The following is a 15969-nucleotide window of genomic DNA, read 5'->3' as shown; positions in this document are numbered from 1 at the left end:
AGCTCAGCCGCAGCAAGCAACACCTCCTCCGCTCCCGCCTGATGGCCCTCGCTCCCGCCGGCGACTATGGCGCCTCTCAAGCTGCGTGTCCTCCTCTGAGCACCCTCATCAACCAGCTCTCTCTACTCCACGCTTGGACCCACGCTGCCACTCCCCAGCACCAAGCTGCATTGTACATCCATTACAATATGTATACAGAGAGCACATTCTGAGTTTCCTTTCTCCAACCCATCCTGAGTGTGAACCAATATCTCATAACCCCACAAGCCCACCCAGCTGGGGGAGAGGGTGGAGTCTTACAGCCCTCCCACCCCCTATATAATACATTTTTTTAAATTTGGGCAATATCATGGGCATTTTGTGGCCGTTTTGAAGCCATATGCCATCTCAGGGGGCACTACTCAGTTGAGTGTCCTTACTTGGAGCTGGCGGACGCTCGCCCCACAAGGGGTCACAGCTCAAGATTGAAGAAGCCCCAAGTCCAGAAAACCGTGAGGGTTGTAAACTCTTGGAACAATCTACCAGAGAGTGTTGTGACGGCACCGAGTGTGAGCTCTTTCAAGACAAGACTTGACCAACACTGGAGCGGGTTCAGGTACATTCAGGAGCCGGTGCATGCCCAGTATTTGCCAACAGTGCGTGACAGAGACGTGACCGATCGCCCGGGCGGCTAACGAGCCGATCAGTGGCGAAGAGGATAAAAGTAAAGTAAAAAGATATTAGGAGATATTCTGAGGTCAATAGTAATTACTTTTTACTTTACAAAAAAGCGCCTGTTTACAATACTACTTTAAAGGAAAAGCATTGTAATTTTCTGATGAAAAGGGGGGCCCAGACCCTCAGGACCCCCCCCTGGATCTGCCCCTGGGCTCGAACCCTTTACATATTACCTAACATTACAGGTTTCCCCTTGTACTACAATGGATAGATCAACCGCCCGCACGTCTAGTAAGCTGTTGATAAGTGGTAGAATGAAAATAAACATTTGAAGATCATGAGAGATAGAACTTTGAGTATAATTATGTACTGTAGGACTTATTTTTGTTTTGCTCTTAATTTTCACTATACTGTATTCAACTTTTAGCAGATTCTCTTTTGAGTCAAGATTTAAGGTCATAGTTGAAAATTAAAAGTCAATTGTAGCATTAAGAATATTTATGTACCCCGTGTAGTTACGATAAACTTAAAATGAAAACCATAGAAAATACAGCACGCATCAACTACATTAGCAATAAATAAAAAATATTGTATCATGGTGGAATAGTAAAATCAATTTATATAATCTTATTTGTCAACATCAATATCAACTGTAAGTGAGAAAGAAGAAGAATAATCAAGAGAAAATAAGAGACAACATGGAAACTTGACATGAGAGGTGGCACCAGCTGAGAGGCTTAGTGAGGGTCAACCCGTGTGTACTTTATCTTGGTATGTATCACTTATTAGATGGGTTATACAATTTATTCATAACCTATAATGGTTTATCAGTATGAATATTAGGTTATGTGTCAGGTAAAAGTGAATTGGAATGGAACAACGTGAAATCAAACCTTAGACGAACCTGTCTCATGATCACTAATGGTTGGTGATTAATACTGTATTACTGTACTATCTTCTCAGTGTATATTATTACGTGCTGGTTGATAGTGATATTGTTTAGTTTAGTACTGGCACTATATATAGAAATTTCTCTTTTCAAGCTCAAAGAATCGGGTACCTCATGGGGTAAGATTGATTTCCTGTGCCAGTTTCCTGTGCTGACTGTGCTGTGATTGTTGTCAGGACAGAGCAAGGCAAGTGTTGAGAATAAATAAGAATGTATATTAGTGTTTGATAATAAATAAGAGTGTATATTAGTGTTTGAGAATAAATAAGAGTGTATATTAGTGTTTGAGGATAAAGAAGAATGTATATTGCTTAGTGTTTGAGAATTAAGAATATAAAAGGCAGTGGATATTTTTCAGTGACCAGGTAAGTTCCTATTAACACTATTTTACAGTGAGTGTGCTCTGATTGGCTAATCGCCCATAACCGGCGAACAACACAAGAACGATATGTGACCGTGACTCGCAGCATTTAGCATTTATTTCACTGTGAGTCGATCGTTGTTTAGCTAAAAACATACCTAACCAGAAGGAGTTGTTTGATTTTGGTCATTTTTTCCACAGATGTTCTTATTATAAAAGAGGTGACATTTACTAGACCCTAATAGAACCTGACCTAACCAACCAAAGAAACCTACCTAACCTTACCTAGCTTCCTAGCCAGGAGGCGGACCTCCCATCATATTAAACAAAAAGTACTTAGCCGATCAGAGCACTCACGGTAAAATACCGTATTAAGAACTTAGCTGGTCATGGCAAAATGTCCACTATGAATATAAAATCAAGATTTACAGTGGGTAAAAGTGTATTCTAGGCTCACAAACATTGAAATGTATTGTTTTTTTATATGATTTTGACTTAAAATGTTTGTTTGATTGTATATCTGGCTTTGGTCCTGTGGAACAAGGAAATAATGGAATGTTTTGTGATGGTTGTGTCCCTTAACGAATAACTCTAGGAAATTTTTCTGTAGAGGATAAATGCTTCCTTTCCTCATAAAAACCCCTCAAAATTGAAAGGAATTTGTTTGTATCTAAGGTGTTTCTAAAGACTTACCAGCTACTGCTGTGTTATATGATTTAGGCAGTGGATATTTTGCTGTGATTGGCTAAGTTCCTACTAATGCTATTTTACGTGAGTGTGCTCTGATTGACTAATCAATTCAAAGTGACAATTCACAGAATCAATTAGAACCTTACCTCACCTAATCTCACTTCATCTACTTAACCTCACCTAACTTCCTAACCAGTGCATTGTCATTTCTATTTACCTACTACAGTATCATCCAAACATCTCTAGGAAAAATGAACTCAGTGGATATTTTGCCATTTGTTCACTGGTAATGGACAATTAGCCAATCAGAGTGCACTCATGGTAAAATAGCGTTAGTAGGAACTTAGCCTGTTACAGCAAAATATCCATTGCATATGAATTATTGGTAATAAAATGAACCAACCTAACCTACCTAACTTCTGAAACTATCTCCCCTAACCTAGTTTAGGTTAGGTGTATCCATTTTATGTCCAATAAATCATATATTGTAGAAATAGCTGGCATGTTTTTGGAAGTGTCTAGGATGGCTTAAAATAGTGTTTTGGACATGTCATGAGGTAAGGAAGCATTTACCTTTTATTAAATAATATCTGAAGATGCTAGCTCAGGTGCACAACCAACTTAAAGTATTACTGAAAAAAATATAAAAATATGTAGGTACAGTACTACAGTATGTTCACTAATGGTATAGAAGGTTTTATGCTTTGTGCCTTTAGTGCTTTGGTGAATTGATTAAAACAGTCACAGTCTGTGTGATTTTAGCCATTATGGACTCAGGTAATTGTGGTCCATTTCTGATAAAATCATACTTAGGTCTGTAATGTTTGTTTTGGTAATGATTTACTGTACAGTACAGTGCAGTACAGTCATTTCTGCTACAACGCGATAGTTGCGTTCTTGTGAAATAGTTGCGTTCTTGTGAAACCTCGCGCTCTAGAAATTTGCGCAATAAAAATAGCGGCTTATGGAGAAAATAGGGTTAGGTGCATATTACGTTGTCCGTGATCTCACAGATTTGCTACTCAAGCTTGTTCCAGCAATAGTGTTATATCCTTTCTTTTACGTTCACCACCGGCAATTCGATCACCAGAACGCTTGTTGGAAACATTCTTCTTACCTTGCTTTTCCATATTCAATGGCGAACACAAAAAAATTGGAGAAAACAGCAAAAATCATGGACACTTCATAGAGCAATCGACAGAAACCGAGCGATTCAACTGATCACGTGATGTAAACAGAGAGTGCTGGTGTAAACCGTTATCAGTCATCACTGGGAAACATTCCTTTTACTTATTCTTTTCATACAGTATTTATAGGTAACAGCTAAATTTGAAAAAAAAAGAACAAAATTTACAGAGTACCACTCTAAAAACACTTCACAAACAAAACACACGAATCAATTGAACATATGGTGTCGAACGTGAACTGCAAACATTGCATAACCCCTCGCCACGCTACACTTAAAACATTGTGGATGGAATCGTGTTATAGCCAACATTTGTGTGTAAAAGTTTGCGTTTTACAAAAGGCGTTCCCCTATTCATCAATTGTGTTACAACCAATTCGCGTTGACAAAACACGCATTGTAGCAGAAATGATTGTACTTACATTTTCACCATAACTGCTGTACTGTACAGGGTATTTGGATATTTATGTGATAGAATAAAAGTTGCTTTTTTTCATTCTCAGTGTTATGAATCATGTGTCAGAAACTGAGAATTGAATATGTTTCATAAAACAGGTTGAACCACTCTCACCCAGTACCTTCGGGACCTGACTGGTGCCGAACCATAGAACTTTCTGAACTACCAAAGGTCTGCTAAAATCTTGTTAAAAAATTCCTCATCTCTTTGAGTGCAGGTTAATAAATAGTAAAACAGATAGAATGCAATGAACAATAACTGTAAATTGAAGATGCATTCCTGGCAGTGGAAACTATTCCCATTTTCTCCCAAAAAAATAACATTTATGTGCAAAATAGTAAGCTGCCAGTCATGAAAGAAAACCTGCCGTCAAATGAAATTTGGTGAGTTTGTATTGAAAATGGTAGATTATGAAATATATAGTACAGTACAGTATTAATAGCTTCTCTAATTCAGTATACTGTACTTTATATGTATTGGAGAGTTCTGGCTAACGGAGATACAGTATTACTGTATACAGGCAGTTTCCCTTCTGAACTGAAGAAAATTGTGCGGCATTAGCCAATTAAAATACTAAAAATTACATCCCCATACTGAAGGGATTAAGAATAAGCACCTTAATGCTAAGCTAACTTAACTTACCTGGATAGCAGTAATTAGGGTGTTTAATCGTCAGGTAAAATCTTCAAGAACCAGATGTAAGCTATATGTCACCTAATAATCGTAAGGTAGTGTTGCTCAGGTCGAATTTGGTTGGATCCCCTGGTCTGCTTCACTATTTTAATTCAAAGTTTTAACTTGATTCCCCAACAGATTTACATATGAAATTGGTGAAAATCCTTTTGAAAATTAAAAAAAAATAATGCTGTACTGTACAGTATACTGTAGTACTATGAAACTAAATTGAATTTTACTGGAATAAAGATTTTGAACTTAGAAGCACAAGCCAAGTGTCATGGGTTGCGTTAGGCTTACCCACGCAACCAACTCCAAAGTTTGTTTTACTAGAAATAAGGCACCCGGCGAGCCATGACCGCCATTTTTTTCCATTTGTGGTATGTTAGCCAGTCTATAGGGGGAGGCCATTGAGACAGTGTTGTACTGTTCGTCGCCTCACGCCCCAAAACCACATTTTGAGTAGTATCCCCTAGGCCATGGGTTAGTTAAGATGTCGTCCCCACCCTCTCCCTTCTGAAGGGAACGGGACACCACACAGAGTCCTCCACCGTCATCCCGTCCTGTGAACCGTCAATGACACGAGACTTAAGTGTGCTAACCTAGGTTGTAATCCCCGTGTAAATATCACGTGTGGATGCCTGGTTGCGACAAGAGCAATCCAGGCTGGCCTATCAAACCTACAGTAAATGGTTAATCAAGTCACGCCTACTGAGTTCTCCTGCGCGACACCCGTCTACAGTGACCGTGATCGACACAAGATTAAGTGTGTTAATCTAGGTTTGTATTCCCCGTGGAAAAATCACGTGTGGAAGCCTGGTTGTGACAAAAGCAATCCAGGCTGGCTTACTGAACCTAAGTGGTTAATCAAGTCACACTTACCAGTTCTCCCTGCCGCGGCAACCGTCTACAGTGACTGTTAGTGACACGAGACTATGTGTGGTAACCCAAGAGTACTTTTTTGTTGTTATTCGCCGTGGAAAGAAGTTCTTGTGCGGAAGCCTGGTTGCAACAAGAGCAATCCAGGCTGGCAGTAAATGTATCACTTGAAGAGTTGAAGGCTCTGTTAAGTCATACCCATAGTAGAGTAATCACATGTGTCCCAAGTTGAAAATTCCCCCTTTTTAGAAGATTAATTTTATTACAGAGTGAATGTGAGTGACTCCTATATCCATGCAAATTGTAAATTATTGTATGGAAGCTTGTCAAATAATTGTAAGTGCAATTATCTGCCCGTATCTGTGATTCTATCTTATTATTACTAAAGGTAATGACTGATTGGTTATGACAAAGTATAACCAATAACTTAGATGGATGTTGGAAATTAATGGAAGTCATTAAATCATCATTTATCAAGTATAAATCATGGAGTCGGGTGGTGGAGTGAATTTCTATGTTGATACACCATAATCTCCTGTAAGTAACCAGTGTGAAGGTATCGAACTCTACGGTAAGAAATATAAGAAACACAATAATAATCTTTAATATAATCCACACTTAGACCATTACGATAAAAACTATGACATCAAGTTTCTTTAGGAACAGCAATGCTGAATTCGTATTTGGTTTAATGGGTTTTGTATACAGGGGGTACAGGACATTTGGTACGGTACTGTACTTAACCCGATAACTGTGACATACATTCTTGATTGATAAGCGGAAGAGTGTGACATACAGTACATTCTGGAATTCTGGGTGTTTTGAATGCAACGCGCAAAAATTTTTATATCGCTGGGTCAAATGTAAGAAGTTTACATTCGCCATTTTCTTGAGTCCCACCACTGAGACGTACGTTTTCTCTTTCCTCTTTTTCAGAAATCTCACGAAATCCCATGTTGATGTTGTATATCAGGGGTGGCCAACCAGTCGATCGAGATCCCTTCTCTAGTCGATCGCATGGCATAGTTAAACTTAATGACCAGCTGCCATACTGTACAAATATCATATTAAAATTTTGTTCATAATCATTGCGATATTATTTTTGTTCAGATTTTTTCTTGGAATAGATTATCATTATGGACACATCAGAACGATACATACAGAAAAACTTCAACTGTGCCATGCTGTATGTGGCAGAACCTGATAGGAATTGTTCGCGTTCATACGGACGGGTGCTGACTGGTTCCTGGCGAGGAAATTGATCAGCAAGTTGCCATCAGTTGTAGGCTAAAACTAAGCCAGTATTTGCTTTTATGAGTTTACAAATACACGTTAAACCTTGTATTAATGAATTTGGGAATGAAAAAGTCGACTCAATATTGAGGAGTCTTGTCAGAAGTAAAGAGAGAGAATCATAATTGACAACCCTGTCCCTACGAGCCTACACACTTGTCACCAACAATGCAGTGATTTTCAGCCATCTGTAATACTAGTTATTCTTGTTTTGGAAAAGTCTTGGGTGATTATGAGAATTACTGACTTTTTAGCTTGGCAACAGTTCTCGCCGCAACCCTAGAGTAGACAGAAGTGTCCACACTAGCCGGAGACAATTGCTTATGGAAAAACAATAAAAAATAAAATAAAAACGTTCTGCACCTACAGTTAGTAACTCCCATATTCACATAGGAAAAGTCATGGAAAAAAGCAATTCTCGTATTCACGTACGACTTTTTCTTTTCCAAATACAGGTTATTGGCCATCAACTGAACCAAAAATGAGTTCTGGACCAAAATTTACCATTTTCACAATGAATGGGAGAAAGTATTTTTTTACCATGAATAATTTGAAGTGTGTGTGTCTGATCTGCCATGCATCTCCAGCTTTGCCAAGAAAGGAAATCTTGAAATGCATATAAAAGTTTTTACAAGAAGTGTGATAATGATTTCCCACCCAAAAGTGAGCTACGAAAGAGGAAAGTTAATGAACTGAAATCACAACTTACTGCACAACAAACTCTTTTTACCGGCGCAAGCTCAAAATCAAGGGTAGCAAACCACTGCATCATTCAGGGTGAGTCGAGTACTTACAAAGCATAAAAAAACATTTCAAGATAGAGAAATATTCAAAGAGGCTTTTTAGAAGCAGCAGATTTGTTGTTTGAAAATTTCAAAAATAAGTCTGAAATACTGTTTTCTTTTAAGGATGTTCAGTTATCAAGAAACACTGTCATGAGGCGCTGTGAATTTATGGCTGGGAATTTGGGTGAATAACTGATTAAAGACATACATGGGTGTGTGTTCTTTTCATTACAATTTGATAGAGTCTACTGATGTGGTCGATACATCTCAATTATGCATTTTCATTAGAATGGTGTTTAAAGACATGAGTACCAAAGAGGAACTGTTGAAAATTCTGTTATTAAAAGGAAAAACTCGGGTTGAAGACATATTTCAGACTTTCAGTGATTTTGTTAATATTACACAGGTGCCAACTTGTATCTATGACAACTGATGGAGCACCTGCAATGGCTGGCCGAATCAGTGGGTTCATTGCCCTGTGCAGGAGTGATGATAGGTTTCCTAACTTCTGATCACAACGAAGTATGGCTGTTAGATTTAGCTTATTTAGTTGATATGACTGCTATGCTGAATATACTAAACTTAGATCTGCAAGGGAAAGATAAAGCTATAGTTGACATGATGAGTGCTGTGACTGCTTTCAAGCAGAAACTAAAACGAGTGTCTTCGCAGCTGCAGCAACATCAACTACGAAACTTCAGAAATATGATGTCTGAACTAGAAAACCAAGGAAAAGACTGTGACCAGTTTGACAGTGCTCACTATACTAAACAGATACAAAACCTTGCCTCATAGTTTGACAGGCGGTTTTAAGATATAGCAGAAATACAACCTGTTGCAACATATACTGTACGTGTTTTCCATTTGGTAAAGACTCAATTGGTGAAGATATTGCATCTAGAATGGCATCAGTATTTAACATGGACATATCTGAAGTCGAAAATGAACTTCTGAAACTTTAAAATAATATTCAGATCAAATCCATGGCAACAGGAGGAAGTTTCTGGAACCTTTTCAGTGAATAAAATATCCCAATGTCAGAAAATGTGCCATGGGAGGGGGAGTGTTTTGGGTGAATATTAGGCTGGTAGATCGTGTCAGGGTAACTGTGGAAAAAGTAGATCACATCACACAAAAGGTTAGCCACCCCTGTTGTATATATTATACTTAAAATTACGAATGAATACATACGTGTTACCATAAGATATATATACCCGGCACCTGCTTATAGCAGGAACATTCAAGATCCATTGAGAGTTATGTTGAAAGCTTCAACTGTATTTACTTTTAGTGAAATTGTCAAATAAGTCAAGTGTTGGGGTGAACAATAGAGGTAAGAATGCTTTTTCTTCCCTATGAGAGACTCTTGGCCAAACTAAGGTAAGTACATGTAATGGACTCATATTTGGTTTCCACATTACATGTACATTCTTCTACATATTGTACTATCTTTTAATCCACAAGTTAAAATGATGTTGGGGGAAAATCGATATACCTGTACGTACCGTACATGTTTTTATGTGCAATGGGGGGTTGATCGGCGAATCACTCTACCACAGTTATCAGGTTAAGTGTACAGTACTGTACTGTACAGTACTTGAAGTTTATCATTTCAGTGCTGGAATTACAATAAATGACTTTGAATTAACTTAGGAATTGGCAAGTACGCCATGGTCCTTTCTAGCTTTGGTACTTCACAAACTGACAAGAACTTTCACTGAACTTTATCTTTTAGTGATTTATTCTGGCTAAATGAGACTTAGTTCATTGAGGGTTTGTCAATTTGCTGAAGCATTGTACAATATTAAAATGGATGAATAAATTGATTCTGTAAAATGCATAAAAACAGCATCTGAATCTGTAAACGATAAACAAATGTATAAAGCAGGTGAATTATTTCAAGGGTCATAAATTGGCATGAATTATTAAAACTTCAAGTTTTTGAATTGTTGCACTCTACTTCAGTAGTATGATTATGAACAGCAATTAAATTTTGTATATAAATTATTAAGAGACTTCATTATTAGGCTAAAGTTGGAAATCAAAATGATTAAATATTTTATCAGTTTGATACTGTTTGTCTGGTAAATAAATAGAAATGACACATAAACCTCTCAGGTGATTATTGGTTGAATACAGGCAAAATTATTTTAAAGATTATGAATTAAAACTAATAATTTGAATAAAGTACTGTACTGTACTCTGCTACGTGTTCATTACCAGCAGCATCAGGTAATGAACATGTTGCAGAGTACTGTACTGGCATCCCTCACTATTTGAATGGGTGAGGTTCCTATAAAACCATTCATATATTGAATATTCAGATAGTGAATACAGTAACATTATAAATAGGAAATATAGGATTCCTTCCCCAATGACAAGAATCCCCAATACAGGTATTACTGTACAGTGGTCCCTCGGTTAACGAACACAATTCGTTCCAGAAGGTCGTTCGTGAACCGAAAATTTTGTTAACCGAAACCATTGTTTCAATGGGATTTTGGGTAATTGGTTCCAGCTCACCAAAAATTACAACAAACTAAAAATAAAAGCAGTAAAGTACACTTACTTTGAGGTGTGCATGTAGAAGGCTCCTGGTTGATGATGATGATGGGAATTAGAATGGGGGTGGAGGAGAAGGGAGAAGAGAAGGCATTGGGGTGGAAGAGAAGTCACCCCATGCCGCCATTTCACCCATAAAATTTTAGTTCTCTTGGTGTAATTCAAGATTATTTTCTTTAAATCAACACTGCGCTGCATTTTATATTGTCAATATGTAAAATAAACTTCAGAATGACCAATAATTGTACTGTAAAAATGTAAAAATAGTTTATGTTCAAGAGAGTCTCAAGCAAGAAGCTTCCTCCACTGAGCAGGGACACACACTGACACCATTTTGGGTGAGTCAAGTGGCTGTTTGGCACGATAAAAACTAGTTCCCTGTACTTCAATTATGTTAAATAATTGTTAAAATGACTAAAAACTTTAATATAAGACTTGGAAAATTATTGAATAGTACAACCTTCTTGATATTTACTCAATTGGTAACGAATTTAAGCCCTAAAACCGATTAATGTATTGCCGGACTAATACTACAGCTGGTGAGCAGGCGAAAACATGTTGGGAAAAATTCGTAAGGAATTCGTTAACTGAAATTTTTTCGTTAACCGAAGTGTAGAATCTTATGGAAGGGAATTCGTTAACCGAAATTTCGTTAACCGAGGCATTCGTTAACCGAGGAATCACTGTACTGTACTCTGCTGTACCTTACAAAATTTAAATAAATTCACTAATAATAATTTATACAAAATTTTTTCACGAAAAAAACAAAACATTGTTCAATACTATAGTACAGTATGTACAGTACTTAACAAATTGTTAAACCCAATAAAACTGTACAGTCTCTCCTCGATTTATGATGGGTTTCCGGACTGACGACCAGGTCGTAAATCAAATTGGTTGTAAGTCGAAAAGGCGAAAATAATACATAGAAAATCTAAAATGGGTGTCTCTTTTTTTTCTCAGCACCACGAGAACTCTCACTTTTACGCTTGCCAGCCTTTTTAAAGGGAATTACAAACGAAAATTTTGTCAGTACACAGCACGATCACTAACGTCTGGACTCGAAAATACGTACAGTAATTTGAAAAATATTTTATATGACTGCGGCGGTCGTATGTCCGGGTGGTCGTAAGTCGAGGAGTACCTGTACAGTTGCTACATTACCTTATGTGAGGGTGGTGAGGGCTCACCACTGGGTGAGCAAATATCTCTTGGATAGTGAGAAAGAGGTGTATGAATATAATTTGTGTATAGTGAACATTTGTATAGCAAGGGATACCTGTATTTATATTGAGATGAAGAATAAAATCAAATATACAGTATACTATACAGTATCTTAAATTTGGAAATTAATGTAGTAACATAGTAGCAACAGTGATATGGGTCTCACAGGTCACTTGTTTCTTCTGCTTGGATATACAGTATAGTACTGTATAGTAATATATAATAGCTCTCTCTCTCTCTCTCTCTCTGAGTAGTGAATAATTTTCAATGTACATATACAGCACAGTAAATGCAAGAGCTTCACATTCAATTAATTTTGTGTTTTTTCCAGGGAGAGGTGTAGTGACTTGTGAAGTATGTTGCGGCATAGACGAAAAGCACTCCAGACAGTGAAGAGTCTTGATGCATTCCCTAAAACTTCTGAAGAGTGCATCGAGGTATCAACCACTGGGGGAACGTGTAAGTTAAAAATACTCTTGTTTAATCTTTCTGGAGTAAGAAAAACAATACATAAAGCAAATAAGTGACCCTGACTACCTTAATGAGAACTCTTATTCAGTTATCATTATCATACTTATGGTTTATTCTTCATGGTATTGTTTAATCTTTTAATTAAATTGATTTGAAGTTTGAGAATGTGTGACTACAGTATTGTGAATGTTGCCATCAACAGAATTAAGGACAGCTTCTTCTTCTGTCAGAGGGGATCTCATGAATATGGTATTAGGAATCCCCCGCTTGTTTTATCAGACAACTAAACACCCCATTGGGGGGTTAGGTTAGCATTAGGGTGTTTAGTCATCTGGTGAAATAAGCAGCAGTTCTCAATGTTAATGAGATCTGTCAAAGGTGTCTTCATCATTACTATTTTAATGTACAATTTTCATTGAGGTTCAGTTGGTGGTAAGATAATTAAATATAATTGTTGCATTGCAGTTTCAGTATTAAGCTTGTTATTGATGATGTGGCTGGTGGTGATGGAGGTGATGTACTACATGGAGACCACTTTCACTTACACCTTCAAGCCAGATGCAGATTTTACTGAAAAACTCAAGATAAATGTTGACATCACAATCGCCATGCCCTGTAGATGTAAGTAGTACTGTACTGTACTATACAGTTCTGGGTATCTGATATGAATTACTTACTAGAAATCCCACCCAGTCTGTAATCGAAATGTTGACCAAAATAAGCTTCCCCCCAACATTCTTTTACCTTCCACTATGCAAAATCATAATACTGCATATAATGTACTGTACACTGGATAATATCCAAAATATTAACAATGTTTGTTAACACCATTTTTGCTGATATTTTTTAACTAATTCGATAATTGTACAATGCTGTGAGCAGTATTCAACCCCTGTGTTCCTTACTACTGAACCTTAATAGATGTTTATACTGTCTGTATGAGTGAAAATACATGCATGCTTACAATCAAAGTTATTATCATTTGGATTTTTTTCTTGTTGTTTGGAATGTGATAAAAATCATAAGTTTATATCCTGCAGTTGTTGGTGCTGATGTGTTGGACATGACAGGTCAACAAGTTATGACATTTGGTTCTTTAGAAATGGAGGATACTTGGTGGGTCTTGGATCCTGATCAACGAATTCATTTTGAAGGTGTACAGCGGGTGAGGATTTATTACTTACTGTACTGTGCTGTAGAATGATTTAGAAGTATTTATGGGGTATTCTTTACAGCTGCTCTAGTGAAGAGTTTTTGAACTTCTCCCTGTTTTATTGAATTAGACGCATGATGTTGAACATTTAGAGTATGTACACTGGTATGTGTGGTTACATGTGTGTGGTTTACTTATGTTTTAAAGCATTAATTTTCCATGCCTTAAGCTGAATGAATTTTTATATTTGTTCTACACATTTTGCATGACAGATTAATTTTAATGATTCAAGTACTGTACTGTACTAGTATTTAACCTTAAGCTTCCTTTAATTTTTTTACTCTAATTAATACAAGTACAGTACTGTACAACTATACCGGTGTAATTCAAAACTATTTCTCATAAGGAATCATCATGATTGTATTGTACTGCATTTCTTGAGGGAATTCTTCTTAACCTGCCTGCCTTCACTTGGTTCTCCTAACCCTCTCATTTACACAATAAAGTTTCAAGTACCCGTGATCACAACAAAAGTTGTATGGGACCACTCACGAGAGGTCTAATCGTTGCTCTGCAGCAATTTTTCCCACAAGAACTTTTTTTGTGTGATAACTGCGGTAAAGTTTTTGCCGATCAACCCCCCCAGTTCACAAACCAGTCTATAAATTTTCCCCAAACATCATTTTAAATTTTGTGGATTAAAGTACAGTATGTAGAAGAATGTGGAAACCTAATATGAGTCCATTACTTACCTTAGTTTGGCCACGGTGAATTTGTGAAGTCAGTGGGTTTGGGGCTGGCAGGAGGTCACACCAGGCCACGCCATGAGTGGGGGGATGACTTGTGAGGGTGAGGGAGGGAGAAACGGCAACTACTGACATGGAATCATGATTCAGCAATTAGGAACAAGTCCTTATTTCCTTATTTTCTGGATGAACACAACTTATTATGGAAAATTGCCTTATTCTATTCACTTATGGGATTAGTTCCAAGTGCAGATTGAGCAAAATTACTTATTCACACACACATGTTGTTTTTCCACTGTTTATATTATTTACACTATTTACTTCATACCACAGAATACTCAGTAGTTCTTCAGGGTGTAGTATTCCCTATAAGGGGGCTAGGACACATGACTTGACTCCATCGTGACCGTGCACGTCTTGACTCTTCCCTGACCGAGGTATGACTTGACCCTGCGAGATATGAAATTTTTTGCGTGCTGCATTCAAAATACTCTGAATTCCAGGATGTATGTTGCACTCCTCTGCTTATCTTTCAGGTATGTATGTCGCCATTATCAGGTTAACATTACCAGAAAAAAATAAGACGAGAATAAGACTATATTTTTCACTTCGAATATAGAAGAAAAAAAATATTTGTGTTCCAATTTCATAGATGTCCAAGGTACAATATTATATAGTTATAGAGGCAGAATTTATGAACTTTCCAGAGGGAGAAACTGATGGACATTGGAATACCACCCATGCTTTGGTACTTTCTGGAAGCTTCCCTCACACGATCTTGTATTCATCTATGATGCACGGAAATTTGATGCAATTACCTTGAGAACTTTTGGGGGGCAAATTTTTTAAAGTTTAATGATGCCATTCGAGTCACCGATGCAAAAAGTGCTACCCAATGATTTGACACAATTTGCGTTATAATGCTCAAGAGGGTTAAAATATAACTTCCTTCCTTCCTTTTCATGCTGGTTTAGAATCTCACAGGTCACTTGTCAAAAGACCTTCTGACCATAAAGCAAAGGGAAGAGACAAGTGACATATGATTTCTTTTTCTTCTCTTGGTATATTTCTTAGGGGCAGGAAAATGTGGAAACAAAAATTTGAAACCCAAGTTTCAACGGAGGAGTAAAGAGGAAATTAAACTATCTTTGTGGTTTGTCCCAGTAACTGTTTTATTCAATGGGCTTGAAGCAACTGGTAAAATGGAACTGGGTCTTACTTCATAAATCTCTGATTTCCTGGGGCTGGGCGAGTAGCTGCTTATGCAATGAATATACTGATCTGACAGGATGGTGCCCCATGTTTCCAGAATGTAGATAAAGTAGAGTGTTGTACTGCAGTCCCCTGGACAAGGGAGGTTCTTCAATTGGGAACTCTAATGGTGAATTTTTGCAGAGCTCTTGTCTCTCTTTTGGAATTTCACACATTCATTCCTTTCTTTATTACTACTATTTTAGGTTATTGATTAATTCAGTGACTTACCATACTATGCACTAATCTGCCTAATACTGTATTTTATTTCAATTACTGTACAGGTGAACAGCTATCTACGGGACCAGTTCCACTCCATACATGAGCTATTGTGGAGGAGTGGTTACACAAATATTTTTGGTGATATGCCTCGAAGGTAAGCAAGCAAAATTTGTTTTTATATCTGCATATTTTTTTTTTCTTTTATAAACACTTGTTCTTACCACAGATATTAGTTATGATATGCCATACAATATTTTTATCTACTTTTTTTTTTTTACATTTCTCTGTAAGTGATGGGACGTTATGTGTAATACAGTACAGTACTGTAATTTATGTGTGTTCATCCTGGTGAGGTAGTGGTTCTACTTCCTGGAGTGTCTCTCTTGAGTGGTGTGTAGGAGTATAACC

At 37.2% G+C, this 15969-nt stretch overlaps 1 protein-coding gene across 3 annotated transcripts in view; it reads left to right on the top strand.

Moving 5' to 3' along the window:
• Positions 1–1272: 1272 nt before the first annotated feature.
• LOC121857719 (endoplasmic reticulum-Golgi intermediate compartment protein 2-like) overlaps positions 1273–15969 on the top strand; it is a 28785-nt gene continuing 14088 nt past the window's right edge. Inside the window, exons 1-5 of one of the 3 annotated variants that reach the window (XM_042353820.1) lie at positions 1273–1428; positions 12050–12177; positions 12655–12810; positions 13230–13354; positions 15624–15715. In XM_042353820.1, coding sequence (XP_042209754.1) covers positions 12075–12177; positions 12655–12810; positions 13230–13354; positions 15624–15715 — 476 coding nt within the window. In that variant the 5' untranslated portion in view covers positions 1273–1428; positions 12050–12074. Of the gene's footprint in view, positions 1429–1562; positions 1582–1700; positions 1794–12049; positions 12178–12654; positions 12811–13229; positions 13355–15623; positions 15716–15969 lie in introns of those variants that run through there. The other 2 variants (XM_042353822.1, XM_042353821.1) reach the window with 2 other exon arrangements.

The sequence above is a fragment of the Homarus americanus genome, unplaced genomic scaffold, assembly GCF_018991925.1.
Source record: "Homarus americanus isolate GMGI-L3 unplaced genomic scaffold, GMGI_Hamer_2.0 scaffold16712, whole genome shotgun sequence".
NCBI lineage: Eukaryota > Metazoa > Arthropoda > Malacostraca > Decapoda > Nephropidae > Homarus > Homarus americanus.
This window is presented reverse-complemented; position numbering and strand designations above follow the sequence as displayed.